Source organism: Bos grunniens, chromosome 7, assembly GCF_055505025.1.
Source record: "Bos grunniens cultivar Pamir isolate PY7600 chromosome 7, Bosgru_T2T1.0, whole genome shotgun sequence".
In the NCBI taxonomy this organism is placed as follows: Eukaryota; Metazoa; Chordata; class Mammalia; order Artiodactyla; family Bovidae; genus Bos; species Bos grunniens.
The window spans coordinates 60,652,598-60,673,851 of record NC_141171.1 but is presented as its reverse complement, the minus strand read 5'-3'; the positions used below and the strand labels follow the sequence as shown (position 1 = coordinate 60,673,851).

Below are 21,254 nucleotides of genomic sequence, written 5' to 3'. Positions count from 1 at the left end.
ATGGCATCCGGTCCCATCACTTCATGGGAAATAGATGGGGAAACAGTGGAAACAGTGTCAGACTTTATTTTTTTGGGCTCCAAAATCACTGCAGATGGTGACTGCAGCCATGAAATTATAAGACACTTACTCCTTGGAAGGAAAGTTATGTCCATCCTATATAGCATATTGAAAAGCAGAGACATTACGTTGCCAACAAAGGTCCATCTAGTCAAGGCTATGGTTTTTCCTGTGGTCATGTATGGATGTGAGAGTTGGACTGTGAAGAAGGCTGAGTGCCGAAGAATTGATGCTTTTGAACTGTGGTGTTGGAGAAGACTCTGGAGAGTCCCTTGGACAGCAAGGAGATCCAGCCAGTCCATTCTGAAGGAGATCAGCTCTGGGATTTCTTTGGAAGGAATGATACTAAAGCTGAAACTCCAGTACTTTGGCCACCTCATGCGAAGAGTTGACTCATTGGAAAAGACTCTGATGCTGGGAGGGATTGGGGGCAGGAGGAGAAGGGGACGACAGAGGATGAGATGGCTGGGTGGCATCACTGACTTGATGGACATGCGTCTGAGTGAACTCCGGGAGTCGGTGAAGGACAGGGAGGCCTGGCGTGCTGGGATTCATGGGGTCGCAAAGAGTGGGACACGACTGAGCGACTGAACTGAACTGAACTCCCATTTAGCTGAGTGACCTTGAGCATGTACTTTGACATCTGAACCTTAGTTTCCTTGTCTGTCAGATAGGGTGAATACACAATATTGCCTCATTGGATTGCTATGAAGATTGTGTGAAATCGTACAGGTTAAGATGCTGCACTAGCCTGTGGTAATTTATCAATACAAGTTTGTTCTTATTCAGTATAGTATATTATCAGTAACCCCAAGGCCACTTCTAAGATTACATTCAGGATAAAAAGTCAAATAATGGTGCTTCAGTGGAGAGAACACAGGCCAGAGAACTTGCTCCAAAGAGTCCCCTTCACAGGTGTACCACTTATGACATGTTCCCTCTCAGGGTTTTAGCTTTCTCATTTGTAAATAAGGATAGCTCCTACCCCTCAAAGAACGATCACGAAAGCCTGTAGCACGTGAGGGGATTAAGGAGCAGCTCACCCCACTCTTGTTCTTGCTGTTGACGGAGAGCCCCAGGGCTGGGCCCCCTGCCAGGGACTGCTGCAAGCGCTCCTTCACAGTCACCAGCCGCAGCTCCAGGTCGATCCGGTGCTCCTCCTTTGCCCGACACTGAGCTTCGAGGGTGGCCAGAGCCTCTTCAAGAGCCTTTAACTTTGCCCCTGTGTCCAAAGACATCTATGAGAAATAGCTGAGCCTGGCCAGAAACATCAGGGAGTTTGGCAGCCCCACAGGCCATAACGTGCCTTCCCAGAGGGCCTTTCTAGCCTTACTTCTGGTTAAGGAATGGACTTGGGACCTGCAGTTCTAGCTCCGTGCTGGGTTTTGTGATCTTTATCTGCCCACTATCCATTTCCCCATTCCCCTCTCTTTCCCTATAGATTGAATGGGGTTGACCTCACTTCCAGTTCAGGAGATTGGCATATAACTTAGACCTGGCCCATAATTGTATCTCATTTTCTGGTCACAGTGGTTAAAGTGAATCCTAAGGTGCTTATGGGGCCCATTGGGAAGAGGAGCCTCTCTTGTGGAGTGGTTGCCTGGACTGTGTGAGGGCTAGAGTTGTGAAGCCTTTATACTACCATGAGGGACAGAGAATGAAACCAAAGTAGGGAGAGGCAGAAGCAAGAATTAGAATATGCTTCCTGGTGACATCATTTAAGTTCCTGGACTTTGCTATACCTGATCACTTAAGTTTCCAGTTATGTTTTTCTTTTCATTTCTAAGCCGGTAAGTTTTCTGACTTGTAACCAAGAATCAACACAGGGCTTTACACTGATCACAAGACCTTGCTAGGATTTTGCTGCTTATTCAGTTTAAGCCAACAAACCTGTGTTAGGAGTTTGCTTGTGTCAGGAGGTGTGTTGCATCTTAATAGGTTTAAAAATTAGTTCCATTGTTTGCCCTGAAAGAGGTTGCACTGGAGGGTTTTCTGGTAATGGTGATTCTCTTTATTCATTCATTCAGTAAATATTGAGTGCTTGTTAGGTACCAGGCCGTGTTCTATGCCCTTGAGATATATTAGTGAACAAAACAGGGAAAGATCTTTGCCCTATTGAACTTATAATTGTGTGTTTATATGTATGTGTGTGAGAGAGAGAACAATATAAATACAATAAGTAATCTGTTAAAAAGTTATATGCTATAGAAAACAATTGAGCAGGACAAGTTGGACAGTCAAGTCAACCTGCTTCAGACTCTAGTTCTGACTCTTAGAAAGTTCTTTATATTGAAACCAAACTGTCTTCATGTGTCTCCTTCCCATTGATTCTGGTTCCTAACCACATAGAACAAGTCATTAAGCCAGAAGTTCTCAGTTTGAGGTTTGTGAATTCCTAGGCAATCTGTGGCTCTGGGTGCACTTGAGCTCCTGAAATTATTTGCAACATTGTGATTTGTGGGGGTTTTCTCCCTTAGGAAAGGGTCCATAGGTTCCATCAGATTCTCTTGGGGCTATGTGACCTTGAACATATTTTATATAAGGATAGGACTTCCATTTCCCTGCAACATGTTCAGAAACCTCAGTCTGAAAGTGTGCTGAACTGCAGCTATAGAGAGAATTCAACAGAAAAATGGCAGAAAGTGGGGCGTAGAGGAGCCCAGGGTATACAGGGCCTGCCGAGGTCATGGTCCTGGGTTTCAGAAGGGGATACTGGTGAAGTGTCACTGTCCATTACTCTCAGCGCCTGGACCAATGTTTCACACATTTGGGTCCTTAGTACATAGCTGTGAATAATGAGTTAATGTGAGGTTCAAAATGATATCTCTTCCTTGATTCTAAAGCACACTATGTTTTTCATGTTTTAAATTTTCTAAAATCAGATCTCATTTTACCACATTAAGTATATACATTTGTGTTACTTTTTCATCCCCTCACTCTAAAAACAGTTACTCAATCAGTGGCACTTTCATTAGTCAGGAGAGATGGTGATGGTGGTGGTGGTGAGGAGGAGTAGAAAGGGGAGGAGAAACCTACCTGTTCCTGGTAAGAAGCCAGGTGGCTAGTACTAGGAGAGGTGTCAAAGCTCAAGTGTGAGCCCCTCATATGCTCAGGGCCACACCCCATAGATACCTGGGTTGTTCCGAATGGCTTCCTTTAGTTCCCTCTTTTCCTGCCGCAGCACCATCAGCTCTGTCCGGATTGTCTCTTTCTCTTTCTCCAGCTTCTCTTTTTCTACCAGGTACCTCCTGGCATCCTCCTCAGCTCGGTTCTTACCGTACTTATACTGATGGGCACCTGCAGAAATGAGGCAGGAAAAGGTCCTCAATTCTGAGCTCTGGTGAGAGTACTTGGGTGGTGCTAGCTTCTCTCTCAGCCTCAATCTGTCCATAAAATGGGAATATTTAGGTCCATACCCCTAGATATATTTAGTGTGAAGGAGAGGAAACTAGGAGCCAAAGGGAGGCCATAGTGCACAGGGGTGAGGAAGAAGGGCTTTGTTGTTGTTAGGTAGCTAGGTTGTGTCCAACTCTTGTGACCCCATGGCCTGTAGCCTGCCAGGCTCCTCTGTCCATGGGATTTCCCAGGCAAGAATGCTGGAGTGGGTTGCCATTTCCTTCTCTTGGGGATCTTCTGACCCAGTGTTGAACCTGCATCTCCTGCTCTGGCAGGCAGATTCTTTGCCACTGAGCCACCAGGGAAAGCCCTACAAGGGCCTTAGAACCAGACAGATGAAGGTCTGTGTTTTCTTTTGCCCATTACTGGTTGTGTGGCATCAGGCAAAGTGGATGTGGTGTTTTTGTGCCTTCTCCTAGCTTTAGTTTCCTCATTTGTCAATATGGATATCAATCAGATTTAGCTCTTGGCATTGTGATAAGGTTTTAAAGAGATAATTCACGAAAAGTGCTTGGTAAATAGTACCTGGCAAATAGAGCTTAGTAAATGTTAGATAATAATTTAAAATAGATTTTGTGATGTATATATATTTTTGTTTTAAAAGGGCATTTTTATAGTTAACTTTCAGTGCATAGAGGATAGACAGCTACATGTAACACAGATCTACAGAGAATTGAGACCTGGGGATAAAGTCAGGCATTGCCTGTTTTATTACTGGGAAAAGGAGGGGGGCAGGGGGAAGAGAGACCTAGTATTCTACTATAGGCTTTACACTATGGTGGGCAGTAACAACAAATTATTATGGCAAAAATTTATTGACTGCTTACTATATACTAGATAATTTATCTGCATTTCTATTTAATCCTCACAAAAGTTACTGTTATTTGCTCTGCTTTATTGTTGGGAAAACTGAGGCGCAAGAGGTTAGGTCTCACTGCTAATGATGGGAGAACCCAGGTTTGAGCTCATGTCTATCTGACTCAAGGATCCATGCTATGAAATACTGCCAAGCTTGAGCAAGGCCATAGTCTAACCTCTTAGTGAAAGTTTTATTTATTTATTTTTTTATGCTACAGTCAGTCACACATAGTCCTTTGTAAGTGGGTGTGGAGCAATTCCCACAGTTTGCTGGTAAATGGGGGATCTTGTCTCTGTAGCTCCGTAGGGATTGCAGTGGTCACCCATGGCCTATTTAAAAATCAGTTCCTACTTTAACTACTCTACAATTCAAACCTCATTATAAATAAAGCATGGAGGGCTGAGAAGGGGGCGCATGGCTCCCTGTACTTCCCAGCTATACAATAGCATCCCAAAGGAGTTGGCTTTCAGACTTTTGGATTTTATAAACTGGTAAAATTTAAATAGGGATATCCTGATTCACTTTACTGTACACTTGTAACTAACACCACATTGTAAATCAACTATCAGATCAGATCAGATCAGTCGCTCAGTCGTGTCCGACTCTTTGCGACCCCATGAATTGCAGTATGCCAGGCCTCCCTGTCCATCACCAACTCCCGGAGTTCACTGAGACTCACATACTTCAATTAAAAAAAAACGTAAAAAAATATTCACAGAAAAAATAGGGATACCAACAAAGGACTGTCAGCATTATATTGTTGACAATATAAAGACCTTAAAACTACCAATATTATTATTATTGCCACTGTTTAGCAGAATAATATTTTAACATCAGAAGTTGGACACAAATGTAGAATAGTCATTTATATTGAGTAGAATTAACTTTATGAAAAACTTCATGCACTATGCTTATTTTTCTCATTTCATTGCAGATGAGTGAAAACTTTCTTAATGGACCAAACCAGCAAGTAGACTCGCCTTTGGGAGCCACCATTCCGAGCCACCTTGCTGTGTCAGCACCGCGGAGAGCGGCTTACCTCACACCCAACCCTGTAATGCTTGAGTGTTAAAGATTTTCATCCTCTGTAAGTGATGAGTTGATTTTCTTTTCTACTTTCAAGATTTTCTCCTTGCTTTTGGCTTTAGCATTTTAGCATGATGTGTCTTTTAGAAATGGTTTATTTGTTGGTTGCGCTGGGACTTGGTTGCTGCGTGCCTCTGGTTGTAGTGAGCAGGGCTGCTCCTTTTTGCCGTGCATGGGCTTGTCATTGCAGTGGTTCTCTTGTTGCGCAGCACAGGCTCTAGGTGCATGGCAGGCTTCAGTATTTGCAGTGCAAGTGCTCAGTAATGGTGGTGCCTGGGCTTAGTTGCTGCACGGCATGTGCAATCTTCTTGGACCAGGCATTGGATTGAATCCGTGTCCCCTGCCTGCATTAGCAGGAGGATTCTTATTCACTGGACCTCCATGGAAGACCTCCAGGAAGTGTGATGTGTCTTTTGTGGATCTCTTTGCCTTTATCCTACTAGAACTTCACTGAATTTCCTATATGGTAAATTAATGATTTCAATAAATTTGGCAACTTTTCAGCTATTATTTCTTTTAATATTTCTTATGCTCCTCTTTTTCTTCTCTCCTTCTAATACTCCCTTTATGTATATGTTAGTACTCTTAATGGTGTGTCTCACATTTCTCTGAGGCTCTGTTTATTTTTCTTTGTTCTTTTTTCTGTTATTTTAAATGCAAAATCTCTATTGATTTATCATGAGGTTTACTGATTCTTTTGCCAGTTCAAATGTGCTCTTGAGCCATTTGATAGAACAATGTCATCTTACTTGGTTTTTTTTTTTTTTTTTAACCAACTGAAGCTCATACTTCATTAAATTTACTTAGAATTTATCCAATGTCCTTTTCTGTTGCAGAGATACCACATTACATTTAGTCATCATGTCTCCTCAGGTTCTTGGCTGTGACATTTCTCAGACTTTTTTTCCCCAGTTTTATTGAAATAATTGACATAGCACTGTGTAAGTTTAAAGTATCGGCTTCCCTGGTGGCTCAGATGGTAAAGAATTTGCTTGCAATGAGGGAGACCTGGGTTCGATCCCTGGGTTGGGAAGATCCCCTGGAGGAGGGCATGGCAACCCATTCCAGTATTCTTGCCTGGAGAATCCCATGGACAGAGGAACCTGGTGGGCTACTGTCCATGGGGTCTCAAAGAATTGGACATGACTGAGTGACTAAGCACAGCACACTGTGTAAGTTTAAAGTATACTGCATAATGATTTGACCTACATAAATCATGAAATGATTACCACAAGTTTAGTGAACAGTCATTATCTGTGTAGATACAAATTTAAAGAAATAGAAAAAAATGTTTTTCCTTGTGATGAGAACTCTTAGCATTTACTCTTTTCTCTTTCATATGTAACATAGAACGGTGTTAATTATATTCATCATGTTGTACATTACATCTCTAGTATTTATTCATCTTCGAACTGGAGTTTATACCTTTTGACTGTCCTCATCCAGTCCTTCTCCCCATACTCCCTGCCCCTGGTAGCCACAAATCTGATCTTTTTCTATAAGCTTGTTTGTTTTTGAACTATTAATGTATTGAACCTACAGTATTGTATATTAGTTCCTGGTATATAACATAGTGATTTGATATTTCTATACATTTTAAAATGATCACCACGATAAGTCTAGTTACCAGCTGTCACCATACAAAGTTATCATGTAATTGTTGACTATATTCCCTGAACTGTACATTTCATACCCATGGCTCATTTATTTTATAACAGGAAATCTGTACCTCTTAATCTCCTTCACTGCTCTCCTCCCCCGGCCCCCTCCCCTCTGGCAACCCCCTATTGTTCTCTGTATCTATGACTTTGTTTCTATTTGTTATGTTTGCTTGTTTTTTTCAGATTTCATGTATAAGTGAAATTATATGTATTTGCCTTTCTCTGTCTGACTTATTTCACTTAGCATGATACTGTTTAAGGCCATCTGTGTTCTTGCAAACGGCAGGACTTCACTCTTTTTAATGGCTGAGCAGTATTTCATTGTATATATGTATGTCACATCTGTATCCACTCTTTTTGTCTGTTTTTTTTTTTTAATTTTTACTGACATAGTTGATTTAAAATATTGTGCTTCAGTTGTACAGCAAAGTGACTAATTATACACATACATATATTCATTTTTTATCAGATTCTTTTCTCATATAGTTATCACAGAGTATTGAGTAGAGTTCCTTGTGCTATACAGTAGGCAGGTCCTTGTTGGTTTTCTATCCTCTCTATAGCTGTGTGTGTATGTTAATCTCAAGCTCCTGATTTATTCTCCACCCCCCATATTTACCCTTTGGTTACCATACATTTGTTTTGATATCTGTAAGTCTATTTCTAGTTTGCAAATAAGTTCATTTATATCATTTAAAGAAATAGATTCCGCATATGAGTGATACCATATATTTGTCTTTTTCTGTCTGACTTCACTTAGTGTGATAATCTCTAGGTCCATCCATATTGCTGCAAATGGCATTATTTTGTTCTTTTTTATGGTTGAGTAATATTCCATTGCATTTATGTACCACATCTTTTTTATCCATTCCTCTGTTGATGGACATTTAGGTTGCTTCCATGTCTCTAGCTATTGTAAATGGTGTTGCAGTGAACACTGGGGTCCATGTGTCTTTTTAAAATTCATTGGGGTCCATATATCTTTTCAAATTGTTTTTTTTTCTGGATATATGCCCAGGAGTGGGATTGCTGGATCATATGGTAGTTCTATTTGTAGGTTTTTAAGGAGCCTCCATACTGTTCTCCATGGTGGTTGTACTAATTTACATTCCCACGAACAGTGTAGGTGGATTCCTTTTTCTCCACACCCTCTCCAGCATTTATTATTTATAGACTTTTTGATGATGTTTTGATTTGCATTTCTCATATACTATGATGTTGAGCATCTTTTTATATGCTTTTTGGCCACCTGTAGTGTCAGACTTTATTTTTTTGGGCTCCAAAATCACTGCAGATGGTGACTGCAGCCATGAAATTAAAAGACACTTACTCCTTGGAAGGAAAGTTATGACCAACCTAGATAGCATATTGAAAAGCAGAGACATTACTTTGCCAACACAGGTCTGTCTAGTCAAGGCTATGGTTTTTCCAGTGGTCATGTATGGATGTGAGAGTTGGACTGTGAAGAAAGCTGAGCACCGAAGAATTGATGCTTTTGAACTGTGGTGTTGGAAAAGACTCTTGAGAGTACCTTGGACTGCAAGGAGATCCAACCAGTCCATTCTGAAGGAGATCAGCCCTGGGATTTCTTTGAAAGGAATGATACTAAAGCTGAAACTCCAGTCCTTTGGCCACCTCATGCAAAGAGTTGACTCATTAGAAAAGACTCTGATGCTGGGAGGGATTGGGGGCAGGAGGAGAAGGGGACGACAGAGGATGAGATGGCTGGATGGCATCACTGACTCAATGGACGTGAGTCTGGGTGAACTCCAGGAGTTGGTGATGGACAGGGAGACCTGGCGTGCTGCGATTCATGGGGTCGCAAAGAGTTGGACACTACTGAGTGACTGAACTGAACTGAACTGAATGTCTTCTTTGGAGAACTATTTAAATCATCTATCATCTTTTGATTGCATATTTTTAATGTAATGCTGTGTGAACTATTTGTATATTTTGGAGATTAATCCCTTGTCAATTGCTTTGTTTGCAGATATTTTCTCCCATTCATTCTATGGGTTGTCTTTTTGTTTTGTTTATAGTTTCCTTTGCTGTGCAGAAGCTTTTAAGTTTAATTATATCCTGTTTATTTTTTTTTAAATTTTCATTACTCTAGGGGGTAATGTAATCTTCCAAAAAGATACTCCAAAAAGATATTGCTGTGATTTATGTCAAAGAGTGTTCTGCCTATGTTTTTCTCTAGGAATTTTATAGTGTCCAGGCTCACCCTTGGGTCTTTGACTCATTTTGAATTTATTTTTGTGTATGGTATAAGATAATATTCTAATTTCATTCTTTTACATGTAGCTCTTCAGGTTCCCCAGCACCACTTAATTGAATAGATTCTATGCTTCATTGTATGTTCTTGCCTGTTTTGTTACAGACTAATTGACCAAGGGTGTTTGGGTTTATTTCTGGGCTTTTTATCCTTGTTCCATTGATCTATATTTCTGTTTCTGTACCAGTACCATACTGTTTTGATTGCTATAGCTTTGTAGTATAGTCTGAAATCAGGGAGCCCTATTCCTCCAGCTCCATTTTTCTTCTCAGGATTGCTTAGGCTATTCAGGGTCTTTAGGGTTTCCATACAAGTTAAAATTTTTTTTTTTGTTTCTATTTATGTAAGACATGCTCTTGGTAATTTGATAGGAATTGCACTGGATCTGTAGATTGCCCTGCACAGTATAGTCATTTTGATAATATTGATTCTTCCAAGAATATGGTATATATCATTCCATCTGTTTATGTCATCTTTGACTTTTTTCATCATTGTCTTATAGTTTTCAGAGTATGGTCTTTTGTCTCCTTAGGTAGCTTTTTATTTCTAGGTATTGCATTCTTTTTGATGCAATAGTAAGTGAGATTGTTTCCTTAATTTCTCTTTCTGATTTTTTCATTGTTAGTGTAAAGGAATGCAAGAGATTTCTGTGTATTAATTTTGTATCCTGCAACTTTACCAAATTCATTATTAAGCTCTAGTAGTTTTCTGGTAGCATCTTTGGGATTTTCTATGTGTAGTATCACGTCATCTGAAAACAGTGACAATTTTACTTCTTTTCCAATTTGAATTCCTTTTTATTCCTTTTTCTTCTCTGATTGCCATGGTTAGGATTTCACAACTATGTTCAATAAAAGTGATGACAGTGGACATTCTTGCATTGTTTCTGATCTTAGAGGGAATGCTTATAGCTTTTCACCATTGAGAATGATTTTAGCTGTGAATTTGTCATATATAGCCTTTATTATCTTGAGGTAAATTCCATTTATGCCCACTTTCTGGCGAGTTTTTATCATAAATCAGTGTTGAATTGTGTCAAAAGCTTTCTCTGCGTCTATTGAGATAATCATATGGTTTTTATCCTTCAGTTTGATACTATGGTGTACTACACTGATTGATTTGTGGATATTGAAGAATCCTTGCATCCCTGGGATAAATCCCTCTTAGTCACAGTGTGTGATCCTTTTAATGTATTATTGGGTTTGGTTTGCTAGTATCTTGAGAATTTTTGTGTCTATGTTCATCAGTGATACTGGCCTGTAGTTTTCTTTTTTGTGGTATCTTTCTCTGGTTTTGGTATCAGGGTGATGGTGGCCTCTGATGTTGATCCACAGAGGGTGCAGCCTTAGGCATATACGGTCACCTTGGAGGACAGTGATCTTAGCAGGATTTTCTTCCTGATCTCTCTGTTACACTGCCTGCCTCTTGGTATCATATCCAGCTGTTAGGTTCCACTAATTGTCTGCTGATTGTTCTATTGTTTTTGATAATGCTTTGTATCATCATTTGCTCCACATTCTATTCCCACTAAAGTCAGTTCTTTTGAAGGAGAGCTTTGGAGTTCAGTGTTTTTTTTTTTAATTAATTAATTTCTTTATGGCTGTGCTGGGTCTTTGCTGTGTGTGGGCTTCCTCTAGTTGCAGCAAGTGGGGTCTGTTCTCTTGTGGTGCATGAGCTTCTCACTGCGGTGGCTTCTCACTGTGGTGCACAGGCTCTGGGCTGCGTGGGCCTCAGTAGTTGTGGCATGTGGGCTCTAGAGCACAGGCTCAGTAGTTGTGGCGTGTGGGCCTAGTTGCCTTGCTGCAGGTGGGATCTTCCAGATCAGGGATTGAACCCATTTCCCTTGCAGTGGCAGGCAGATGCTCAACCATTGAACCACCAAGCAAGTCCCTGGAGTTCAATGTTTTTATGACTTGCCTTTCTTTTTATCCTGGGCACAAGTCTCAGAGTCACTGTTCTGAACAGTGGCCTGCTTCTCTTAGAGTGACATCTTTGTTTCGTGAGCTGGGTGCTGGGTGGGGACTGTTATCTCTGATCTTCTAAACTTGCCTCTCCTAGTGTGGAAGCCCTGCCTTATGAGTGATCTGGGGTGAGGGCATATCCTTGGCCTGCCCAACCTTGAGTACAGCATTTGCCATATGAATGGAGTCTGGGAGCACCCTACTTGTGGGCTGCACTCATCTGTGATTTAATGTCAGTAGTACATAATTGGTGGTAATAAGAAATGCTGGTGACTTGATCTTACTGGGGAGATACTGCTGCTCTTAACTGGGAATGAGAGGAGAGAGAGCCCTGTTTTCTTGTCCACAGCTGCCTAGAGTAGAGATTCTGCCTCACTGAGTTGGGAAAGAGGTAAAGGAATGGGTTGTGGCTCAGATGTCACAAAGTCTCAGTGTTTTAACTGAGATTTAGTAAATTATCTAGAGTAAATCTTCACTTGCCATATGCCCTTAGGACAGTTTCTGGAGACTTTAGATGACTGTTTTAGCAGTCCTCACTGGTTATGGTCGTTTTCTGGGAAACAGGTCTGTGGAGCTTCTAATGCCACCGTTTCCTCAGTAGTCCCTCAGTTCCCATGATTTTTGTGTTCTTGTGTTTGTGTCCTTTTGCCGTCCCCTTCCACTGTAGACAGGGCTGACCTGTGTAACCATTAGGATGTGGCAGAAGTGATCACAAAAGCCAGTCCACGAAAACAATGCAGCTTCTACTCTGTTCCTCCTTCCTGGGTCACGTGCTGTGGGGGAAGCCAGCTGTCTTGTCATGAGGACAAGCAGCCCAGTGATGAGGTCCCCATGGCAAGGAACTGACGCCTCCTTCCAAAAGCCAGCACAGACTTGCCAGGCATACACATGAACCACCTTGGGAGCAGATTCTCTAGCATGTCAAGCTATCAGATGATTTCAGGTGACCAGCTGGCTTCTTGACTGTGACCTCATGAGAGACCCTAAGCCAGAGCTACCTAACTCAGCTGTCTCGGAATTCCTGATCCATAGAAACACTGACATAACACATACTTATGTTTTGAGCTGTGGGATTTTGGGTAATTTGTTATGTAGCAATAGGTAATTAATACACGATCTTGGGTAAAACCTTTCTCTCCTGTTCTTGTTTCTTCATCTGAAAAACATTGCTGGGCTAGATCCATGGTTTCCAACCATCTTTGAGGAGCTGTATGATTTCACAATGATGGGTAACAGGCTACTGTGTGGAGTAAAAGGGAAGCCAAGCAGGTCTCTGGACTCCAGGAAAAGCAGCTCCACTTTTTCTCTTTCTTATAAACTGAGCCTCAGTATAAGATTTGATATGAAGAATTTTTTTTATCTTTGTTCTAGTTTTTTTTTTGTTACATTTTGTGATTTCTTCGATCTTATTTCATGCTTATTTCAATTCAGTTTCCCATTTTGAAATGGGTATTCCATAAGGCTGTGCATTTCTAGTGTCCACAAGCATAGAGCATAAGGAATGTTATAACAACCCTTTAATTGTTCAGAGAGGAAACTCTGGAGAGGGGAGGGACTTTTCCAAAGTTACATAGTAGTTTAGTGACCAAGTAAGGAATGGAATACAAATCTCCTGACTCTAGAAGAGATCATCTGTGCTAATGAAGTGGACTTCCCTGGTGGCTCAGTGGTAAAGAACCCACTTGCCAATACAGGAGAAGTGGGTTTGATCCTTGGGTGGGGAAGATCTCCTGGAGAAGGAAATGGCAACCCATTCCAGTATGCTTGCCTGGAGAATCCCATGGACAGAGGAGCCTGGTGGGCCTACAGTCCGTGGGGTCAAAGAGTCAGATACAACTGAGCAAATAAACAACAATGATATGGAGTTATCATAAAGTATTTTAAAAAATAAATCTTCAAAAAGCAAAGACTAGAACTTGACTCTGTTCGGGTACAGGGGGAAGAAAGTAAAAGCAACAGAAGACTCTTGGGACATGCTGTCCTACAGAAGGCTGGCTTGCTCATAAAGATAAATCATACAGGAGTAGAAATGTATGTTGGGAATCAAAGAGACCTTTTACCATAGGGTTTCCGACACAGTTAGTCATTACTTTGCAGTGTGGCAATCAGGCAGTTCAACAAACTTTTATGAAGTGCTAGGCAGAGCCTGAGCTGGGACACAGAGGTGAATTCTCTCTCTATATATATGTGGGTTTATGTAGTGTTAAAATTTTAAAATAATTGCTAACATTAAAAAATAAGTAGATTTCTGGTTTGTTTTGAATAATTGGCAAATCTGAGCTGGCAGTGCTGCCTGGGGGCCTTGGCTGGAGCTGAGTGTTGGCTGCCCCTAGAGCTGGGGCCTGAGCACTGCAGTTTCCTTCAGTCTCCCCCAACACATTCCTGTTGTTTTCCCTCTGAGGCCTCCTGCTCACTCTGCTTGTGCTGTTATTTTTCTTAAGAGTATTTTCTTACACCTCTCCTTACTCACTTACCACATGACCCCTGGAAGGATCTGATTTTGAGACCCCCACCCCACCCCGCCCTGCCTCTGTCCTAGACATTCCCCTCCCTTCCTCCCTTGCACACAGAACTTACTGGAGGCGTGGCGCTTGACTTTGACCTGTGGGTCCACCCGATGGGACTTCTCACTGCAGGTGGAGGCGTGGCGCTTGACCTGGGCTCCAGGGGGACGCTCAGGCTCCTCGTCCTAGGTGGGAGACGGAAGGAGAAGATAAAGCATGGGTGGGCTCTGAGCCCTCAGTGATGTGCACTTGATGGCTGAGTGCTGCCTGACCTCTGAGGTCTTGGCCTTACATTTTTAGTTGTGTGCAGTCTTCAGCAGTCTATAAACCACTTGCACTGGCAGTGTTACTTGATCCTCATACCTTCCTAAAGGCAACCCTAAACTGGAATTTCTGCTGAGTGGAAAATTAGGAAGTCTCAAAAGACTTTGGGTGACCATATTTGATTTACCATAGATAATTTTGTCAGTACATCAATTGGATGTATAAATTTTCTGAATTGCTAAAATAAAGTCTTAAGTTAAAAAAAGTCAAAGTTGAGATCAGCCAGTGATAGAAGTGGCATAACTTAATAGACTGGTTATACATTTTCACATGAAAGAGTAGTGAGAACACTCAACATCTTGTCAAAGCTCAGGAAACCATGAGTGGAATATAATAGTCATATAATAATGATATTGATAATAGCAGTATTATTTACCCTCATTATAAGACCTTCCAGTGTTTAGGTACTGTGCTGAGCTTTTTCCATAAAGTATTTCATTTAGTTCTTGAAAGACCTAGAGGTAAGAGCTCAGATGGTCACCTAGCACTGTCCAGGGCAGGGGTCCTGGCCTGCAGACACATCTGCTTTCCTTGGCACCTTGATTCCCTCTCTCTGTGCATGAGCTGTGAGGCCTGACTCACCAAACAATGCCTAGTCAGAATGTGGTCCTCTTGCTCTCCCGTGGCAGGAGGAGGCACAGGGCAGATTGTGGAGCAGTATGGGTCATGTGATGGCTACAGAGGCCTTACTGTAAGTTAATAAGCTGGCGTCTTCTTGGTTTAGTGAGCAAGACAGGGAGATTGTCCTGGGAACTGAAGCCCAGACTGTGGATGCCACCAGGTAAAGGGCTGTGGGGGCAGCCACTCAGTTATCATCCACCTGAGACAACTACTGAATCAGTCAGTTCACAGAGCTGTAACAGGGGTGGAGAGCCCCAGCCTGCTCAGACTGGAGCAGTGCTCTGTACCTTGCAGAGCCCTCTCTTCTTCCTGGCTAGGGGCTCTTTCCTCCACACTGCCCAGCCTCGTGTTCCAGAGATTCTCCCAAGCCACAGTCTGGGGCAAGAAGGTCCCCTCTCCCCTACCTTCCAGGTGCTGGTTAAACAGAAATGATTTCTCTGAGGCAAAGGAATAGGGAAGGAGAGGGGGAGAGCTAATAAGTGGCCTTTGCCATGTCTCCCAAAGAACCAAGGGACCATACCTGCATCTTTTCATAAGGAACATCATCATAGACTCGGGGCTCAGGCCACTGATCCTGGCAGGATCTTGCATATCTAGAAAATACAAGGGATGATGATGATGATGTGACAATGATACTTATGCAGCTTACAGTGCTTTCCTGTCCACTTATTTGATTCTGGCAGCAGCTTTTAATGGAGGTCAGAAAGTTAGTGATAGCAGCCATGCCAGGCAGCACTGTGCCACTGATGTGTTTAGAGCTTATAGGCAGGGATGCATGGGATTCTCACAATCCAGGAAGCAGGTTATTCATCACCTCCATTCTGTACGTGAGAAAACAGAGGATCCAGGCTGGCAAGCAACCAACCCACCCAAGCTGTTGCTCATGATAGAGCCGTAATTCGAAGCTGGCACTTATAATGCAAACTCTGCAGATGAGCCTCATGCCTGCCCAGAGGCTCAAGGGTATGGGGACCCTAAATTTCTATGGCATGAGAGCAGAGCCCAGGCCATGGTCCAAAAGAGCTTCTCCTTTCTGGCTCATTCCATCCACAGCATCCTCAACCCTGAGCCTCCTCCTTTAACCAGCTTCTCTCCTCCTGCTGGAAGAGGAAGGCACCCACTCTGACTTCCCAAGGAAGCAGTCTTTCTCAGCCCATCCTCCCTTCCCTCCCAATCCGCCTCTGAGAGGGAGCTGAGATAGGAAAGGTTGTAGGCAGCTTTGGGGGGCTGTGGGGTACTGGCCCTTACAAGAAGGAGTTGCGCCCTGCACTGACGATGCTGGTTAGGGTCTCCACATCCACATAGTCATAGTGCAGTGCTTCGGGAGTGACTTTGGAGCCCATCTCCACTAGCAGCAGCCCAAGCCAGCGGCCCATGTCCTCTGAGCAGCTTGCCTGAGGGAGAGAAGGCATAAGCTGAGTTCACTGTGGCACATTCAGGGTCTCTGGCTACCCACTCACTTCAGCCAAACCCATATACGTATAGTATCTGTTTGGACCCAATACTTAGGGATCCAAGAGGAGCAAGACTAGAACACTCATCCAGAAAACCAAGTTTTCTGGGTAAGAAATAGAGACTCCCTCCCCAACTACCTCTCTAAAACATATAACCTCACTCATTATCCTCAGAGCCTTCCAGACCGATTGGATAGGAAAACAAAATTTAGGTGTTCTCTGAATTTTTTTTTAATATTTGCTTTTTATTAAATGAGGAGGCCATTTATCACATAACCCACATGTTTTTCTTGTATCATAAATGCCAATTATATATAATATTGTATACAGGAGAATCTCTAAGAAGTTGCTGGTCAACTAAACACATGTTTTTATTTAAAGAACATTATCATAAAATAAAATATATAATATATATATTAGAAAACTTATGAATTTTTGCCTAACTAAAAAAGTTATGACAGTTTGATTCCACCTGTTTGACTTAGTATGAATAGAATGCTAGATTTCTAATTTTAAAAAATAGATATGCAACAAGCAACAAAGATTTGCTGTAAACTACAGTCAATATCTTGCAATAACCTGTAATGGAAAATAATTTCAAAAATAATATATGTGTATATATAATTGAATCACACACAAAAAGAATTCTACTTTTTGAAATTTAGGAATGTTTATCTTTTTGCCAGTTTTTCTAAATATTCTATGGACATCTAATAACAACATATGAGATGCAGACTTTTAAATATATTTGTGTAGGATATAAGATTAATATAAGCTAATGTAAATAGAAATCTATTATGTTTAAATTACTAATGACATCATTCAAGATGCTCCTATTCTTATTTTTTTTGCACTTGATAAATACTCTCAGAGAAATGTTAAAGAGCATCATCATAAAACCAAGTTAGCACACAAAAACTAGAAACTTGAATTTAAAAAGCACAGTTTTTGCCAGAAAGCTCTTTGTGAAGAGAAAGGGAAAGCTTTTTCTGAAGAAAAGTAAAAGACCCATCTCAAGCTATCAAAAGTAGAAGTGACTTACAGAATCAATATTTCCTTACATTTAATAACTGAGAGAGGCAGTGGGTACTGGGCAAAGAAAACAATACCAAGAGGCTGGGTCTTAGTTGTAGGAAAAAAACCAAGAGGCCATCAGTCCTCTGTGGAGCTTCAGGTGAAGCATGTGACTGCCCTGGCCTCAGTTTCCTTATCTGTAATATGAGGGGGTAGTTTTTAGGTTTTCCTCCAGTTATATTTTAAATTTCTAAATAGCTGAAGGATTGACATGTAAAGAGAGATTCAGTGTATTCTGTATGACCCCAGAGAGGAGGCCTGGTGTCAGTGGGTAGTTAGGAAAAATGAGTGGGTGAAATGAAATCACATTGTCAGTCAGCCATTTGTCCAACAGATGTTAATTGAGTCCTTACTGTCCCTCATTGAGCCCAGTACTGTCCAGCCCAGGATTGCTGGATATCAGGCTGGGTTCTGGAAAAACAAAAATATGCAGAACAGGTGTAGTTGCTTCCCACACAGAGTTTTAAGATTTCAACTCAATATGGAGAGAATCTTTGTAAAAATTTAGTTGCTTGGTGGGAGGAGCAATGGTTTATCTGAGATGAACAGTCACTGGTGGGAAGTAAATTGTAGAGAGGTTTCCAAAATTAGATCAGAGTTAGACTAGATGCCTTTCAGGCTTGGGACTATATTTATAAGGTAGAATAAACAAACCTTGGGTCTAGGGTTGCCAAATTTAACAAAAATGCACAATTCTCTTAAATTTGAATTTCAGATAAACAATAGTTTATTAGCATAGGTATGTCGCAAATATGGGATATACTTGTACTAAAAAGAATTAGTTATCGTTTATCTGAAATTCACATTTAAGTGGGTGTTCTATAGTTTAAGTGGCTACTTGGCGACAGTTGGCTCATTTTCCCTCTTCCTTAGTCCCTGTAATGTCAATAAGGTCCCCTGGACAAAAGCCAACCTCCAGGCCAGAGCTCCTCTTAGCTCCCACCCCTAAGCTATTTTCTCTTCTCACCTCTAAGATAGCGACCTCCTGCCGGTTGTGTAGGATCCTGAAGGCAAATGGGTGTCTGGGCCCAAAGCCTGGGGCCACCTCACAACCGCGGAGGGCAATGGCGTTCACGTGGGTCCGCAGGTCTGTGCGGTCCTTATGGAAATACAAGGTGTTGCACTTCAGGCGGCACCAGCGTTCCTTCCATCCGTGGTTCACCAGCACATTCAGATAACCTGGGAGGGAGAGACCAGCGATGCGACCTCCTGACAGTCCTGGGGGATACAAGTCAGGGTGCAGGGACAGAGGGCCTGGGTAACTCTTGTACTCTAGCTGGAGAGAAAGGCCTTCTGGGTCCTGAGTCAGCTCATTCCTGGTCTGTGACCTCAGGTTTCAGTTTGTTATCTTTGAACAGGGGACTGATAATCATATTTGTACATACCTGCACAGCCTTCAGACCATACCAACCTTGATGAAAAGGACAGAACTACTATATATAATGAATGAAAGACACAACTCTTCCTTCTGCCTTTCCGCCTAAAGTAGCAAAAACTAATTGCGGAGGACAGAAAACAATGGCTGATGCTGACACCTGGTGGCAGATGTGGGAACAAAAAACATGTAGCCAGGATGAAGAATTAAAAACAAGTGAGGGGCAGGCTGGTGGCTGATGACTTTAGAATTCCCTTTAATGTTTTAGGTCTTAATTTATTTTTTACCATAACAGTGTCCTCGTCCACTTACAAAATATTTCTTTATATCCATGTTCTTTATATATAATGTTCTTTCCAGGTTAGCAGAATATTATCGTTTACCTAAAACACATGATTTTTTTTATTGGATTCCAGTACATGGAACAATGGGTTTAGATGAACAATGTTTCTTTTCTTTCAAACTACTTTTAATTTGCATTTTATGTGTTTACAATAAAGTCCTTAAATATTTTTATTCAAGAAATATCCTTGTAAGACTGGACCATAACTCAAACACTTGGTATATTATATTATATACTGGGAAGTTAAGATACTCTCCTCTTGTCATAGCAAAGGAAACTGAGGCCCAGAGATGGGCAGTGATTGGCACGAATGTCATAGGGAGCATAGAAATAGGACAGTTGGTTGACTTTTCCTTCTGTTAGGTGTCAGGGCCTCATGGAGGAGAAGTGGTGGATGGGCATGGATTATTGATGGAGTGGGGGGTTAGTCGTCTAGGAGGATTCTATCCTCTGCCTTAGGAATGAGGTAGATTAGGCCTGGAGGGTCTTCTGGCTTGGCCCCATCAACAGGGTCTGAATTCTCTGCATGCATGGTACCCACCACAGCACGGAACCTCCTCAGTAGAGGACGCCTGCAGGTCATCAGCCAGTGCCTTCTTCTTAGAGAAGCTGATGATACGGGTGATCTTGCGGCCTGCAGCTCTGCTCATTGAACCCTTCAGCTCTGACAGGCTGCTCTTCTTCCCTTTGCCTGTTACCGTGGAGATGGGTTAGATGAGGGGAGGGAGCCCCAAGTTCCAGATCCACCTGCCCCTAGCCTTCCCCCCAGCCTTTGAATCTGCATACAAGGCCTAGCCCAGTATGGATAGTCGAGGTCACATCAGCTAGGTCTCCAGAATGGTCAGGACCTGATCTGCACTGCGTGTGCTCATGGCAAGGCCCCTCCCAGCTCTAGCATTTTCCCACCTGAGCCCCCAGAGGCTCCTACCATGTTCACGGCCCAGAGTGGAACAGCTGTCACCCATGCCTAGGCTGTCAGAATCCGAGGTCTGCTTCTCTTGGGACAGCCTCTGGGGAGGAACACAGACAGCCCCCTGTCAGAGGCACACTCAAAGTCTCCCTTTCTTGGTTCAGTCTCCCCTTGACCCCTGTACATGAGGATTAGCTAAAGAAATATTTGTCAGCAACTGTCATACTGGTATGAGGAGGACAGCTATGACTTAGGGTGGTTGTGTCTTCCATTTATTTGGAAGTGAGGAATTCAGTCTATTTGGGGAGTGAGAAATTCAGTATAATAGGCTGAGATTAGAATCCTGGGAGTTTGGACCATATTTGGTAGGTGATGGGGAGGTAAGAAGGTATTTAAGTGGGACAGTGGTGAAGTTGGTCTTGTAAGCCCCCCAGCTGCATCATGGGAGATGGACAAGGAGGGGGCAAGACTGGAAGCAAAAGGGGCAGTACGAATGTCATCCTGGGCAATGTGAGACTTGATAGGAGGGTGAGCCAAGCACTTGTGAGGATGAGGAAAAAGATGAGCTGGCATTTTCAAAACAGTCGTAACAGGACTCGGTGATCAGTAAATGTGAATGGTGATGAGAGAGGAATCCATTACAATTCTAGCTTGGATGAGAGAATGGCAAAGATACCACACACACACACACACCCCACCCCCACCCAGCCCATGGTAACAACTTCATGGTCAGCCAGCAGTATTTTTACTTATTATGCCAACTTTGGATCAGTCATTCATTCATTCCTATTAAGGAGTGGGATAGAATAGTCAAGATGGGCCTTGGAAGAAATGATGTCTCTCCTTAGCTGTGGGGATATGGGAAAATCCTTTCATCTCTCCAAGCCTTCTCACTTGAATTACCCTCCTGTCAGTGGGCTGCTGTGAGGCACTAGGGAACTGGCACAAGTGAAATTGTGAGGCCAATTGTTAGAAGTTGTCATTTCTAACATCTGTGTGATATGTGACTGTCTCACTTTAAGAAGCTAAACTGTGCCAGCCAGACTCAGGACAAGACTACAATGATACCTATCCACTTAAAAAGGTGAACTTACAGAGCTCTGAGGCCCCTAAACCTTTTCTGGGGATACCCCAGACCAGGCTCAGGGATGCTTTGCTATAAGCATAGTACTAGAAGGCAGGGGAAATGAGAAAGTCTGTGCATTCTCTCAAGTTTCCAAAGGTTGGAAAAATGGCAACTGTCAGAAATGGGACAGAACTGTCAAGTATAAAGAATCACCTCTGTAAATTGTGAAACAGAAGTTGTGGCTCCTGTTTGTTCTGTGATGATGTACAGATGTTAAGGTTTTCA

General features: G+C 42.3%; 1 protein-coding gene and 1 long non-coding RNA gene across 46 annotated transcripts in view; one reads left to right on the top strand and one right to left on the bottom strand.

The window, feature by feature from the left end:
• The window catches only part of LOC147369648 (uncharacterized), a 118,899-nt gene that overhangs the window by 7,836 nt on the left and 89,809 nt on the right, over positions 1 to 21,254 (top strand). For all 40 annotated transcript variants that reach the window (XR_015167708.1, XR_015167706.1, XR_015167696.1 and 37 more), the window contains one exon: positions 5,250 to 5,402. This is a non-coding gene — a long non-coding RNA (uncharacterized LOC147369648). The remainder of the gene's footprint in view (positions 1 to 5,249; positions 5,403 to 21,254) is intronic.
• AFAP1L1 (actin filament associated protein 1 like 1) overlaps positions 1 to 21,254 on the bottom strand; it is a 76,118-nt gene that overhangs the window by 5,289 nt on the left and 49,575 nt on the right. For all 6 annotated transcript variants that reach the window (XM_086412352.1, XM_086412354.1, XM_086412349.1 and 3 more), the window contains 8 exons: positions 19,922 to 20,003; positions 19,535 to 19,684; positions 18,243 to 18,454; positions 15,996 to 16,141; positions 15,268 to 15,340; positions 13,876 to 13,987; positions 3,193 to 3,357; positions 1,104 to 1,282 (listed from right to left, as the gene is read on the bottom strand). In XM_086412352.1, coding sequence (XP_086268478.1) covers positions 1,104 to 1,282; positions 3,193 to 3,357; positions 13,876 to 13,987; positions 15,268 to 15,340; positions 15,996 to 16,141; positions 18,243 to 18,454; positions 19,535 to 19,684; positions 19,922 to 20,003 — 1,119 coding nt within the window. The remainder of the gene's footprint in view (positions 1 to 1,103; positions 1,283 to 3,192; positions 3,358 to 13,875; positions 13,988 to 15,267; positions 15,341 to 15,995; positions 16,142 to 18,242; positions 18,455 to 19,534; positions 19,685 to 19,921; positions 20,004 to 21,254) is intronic.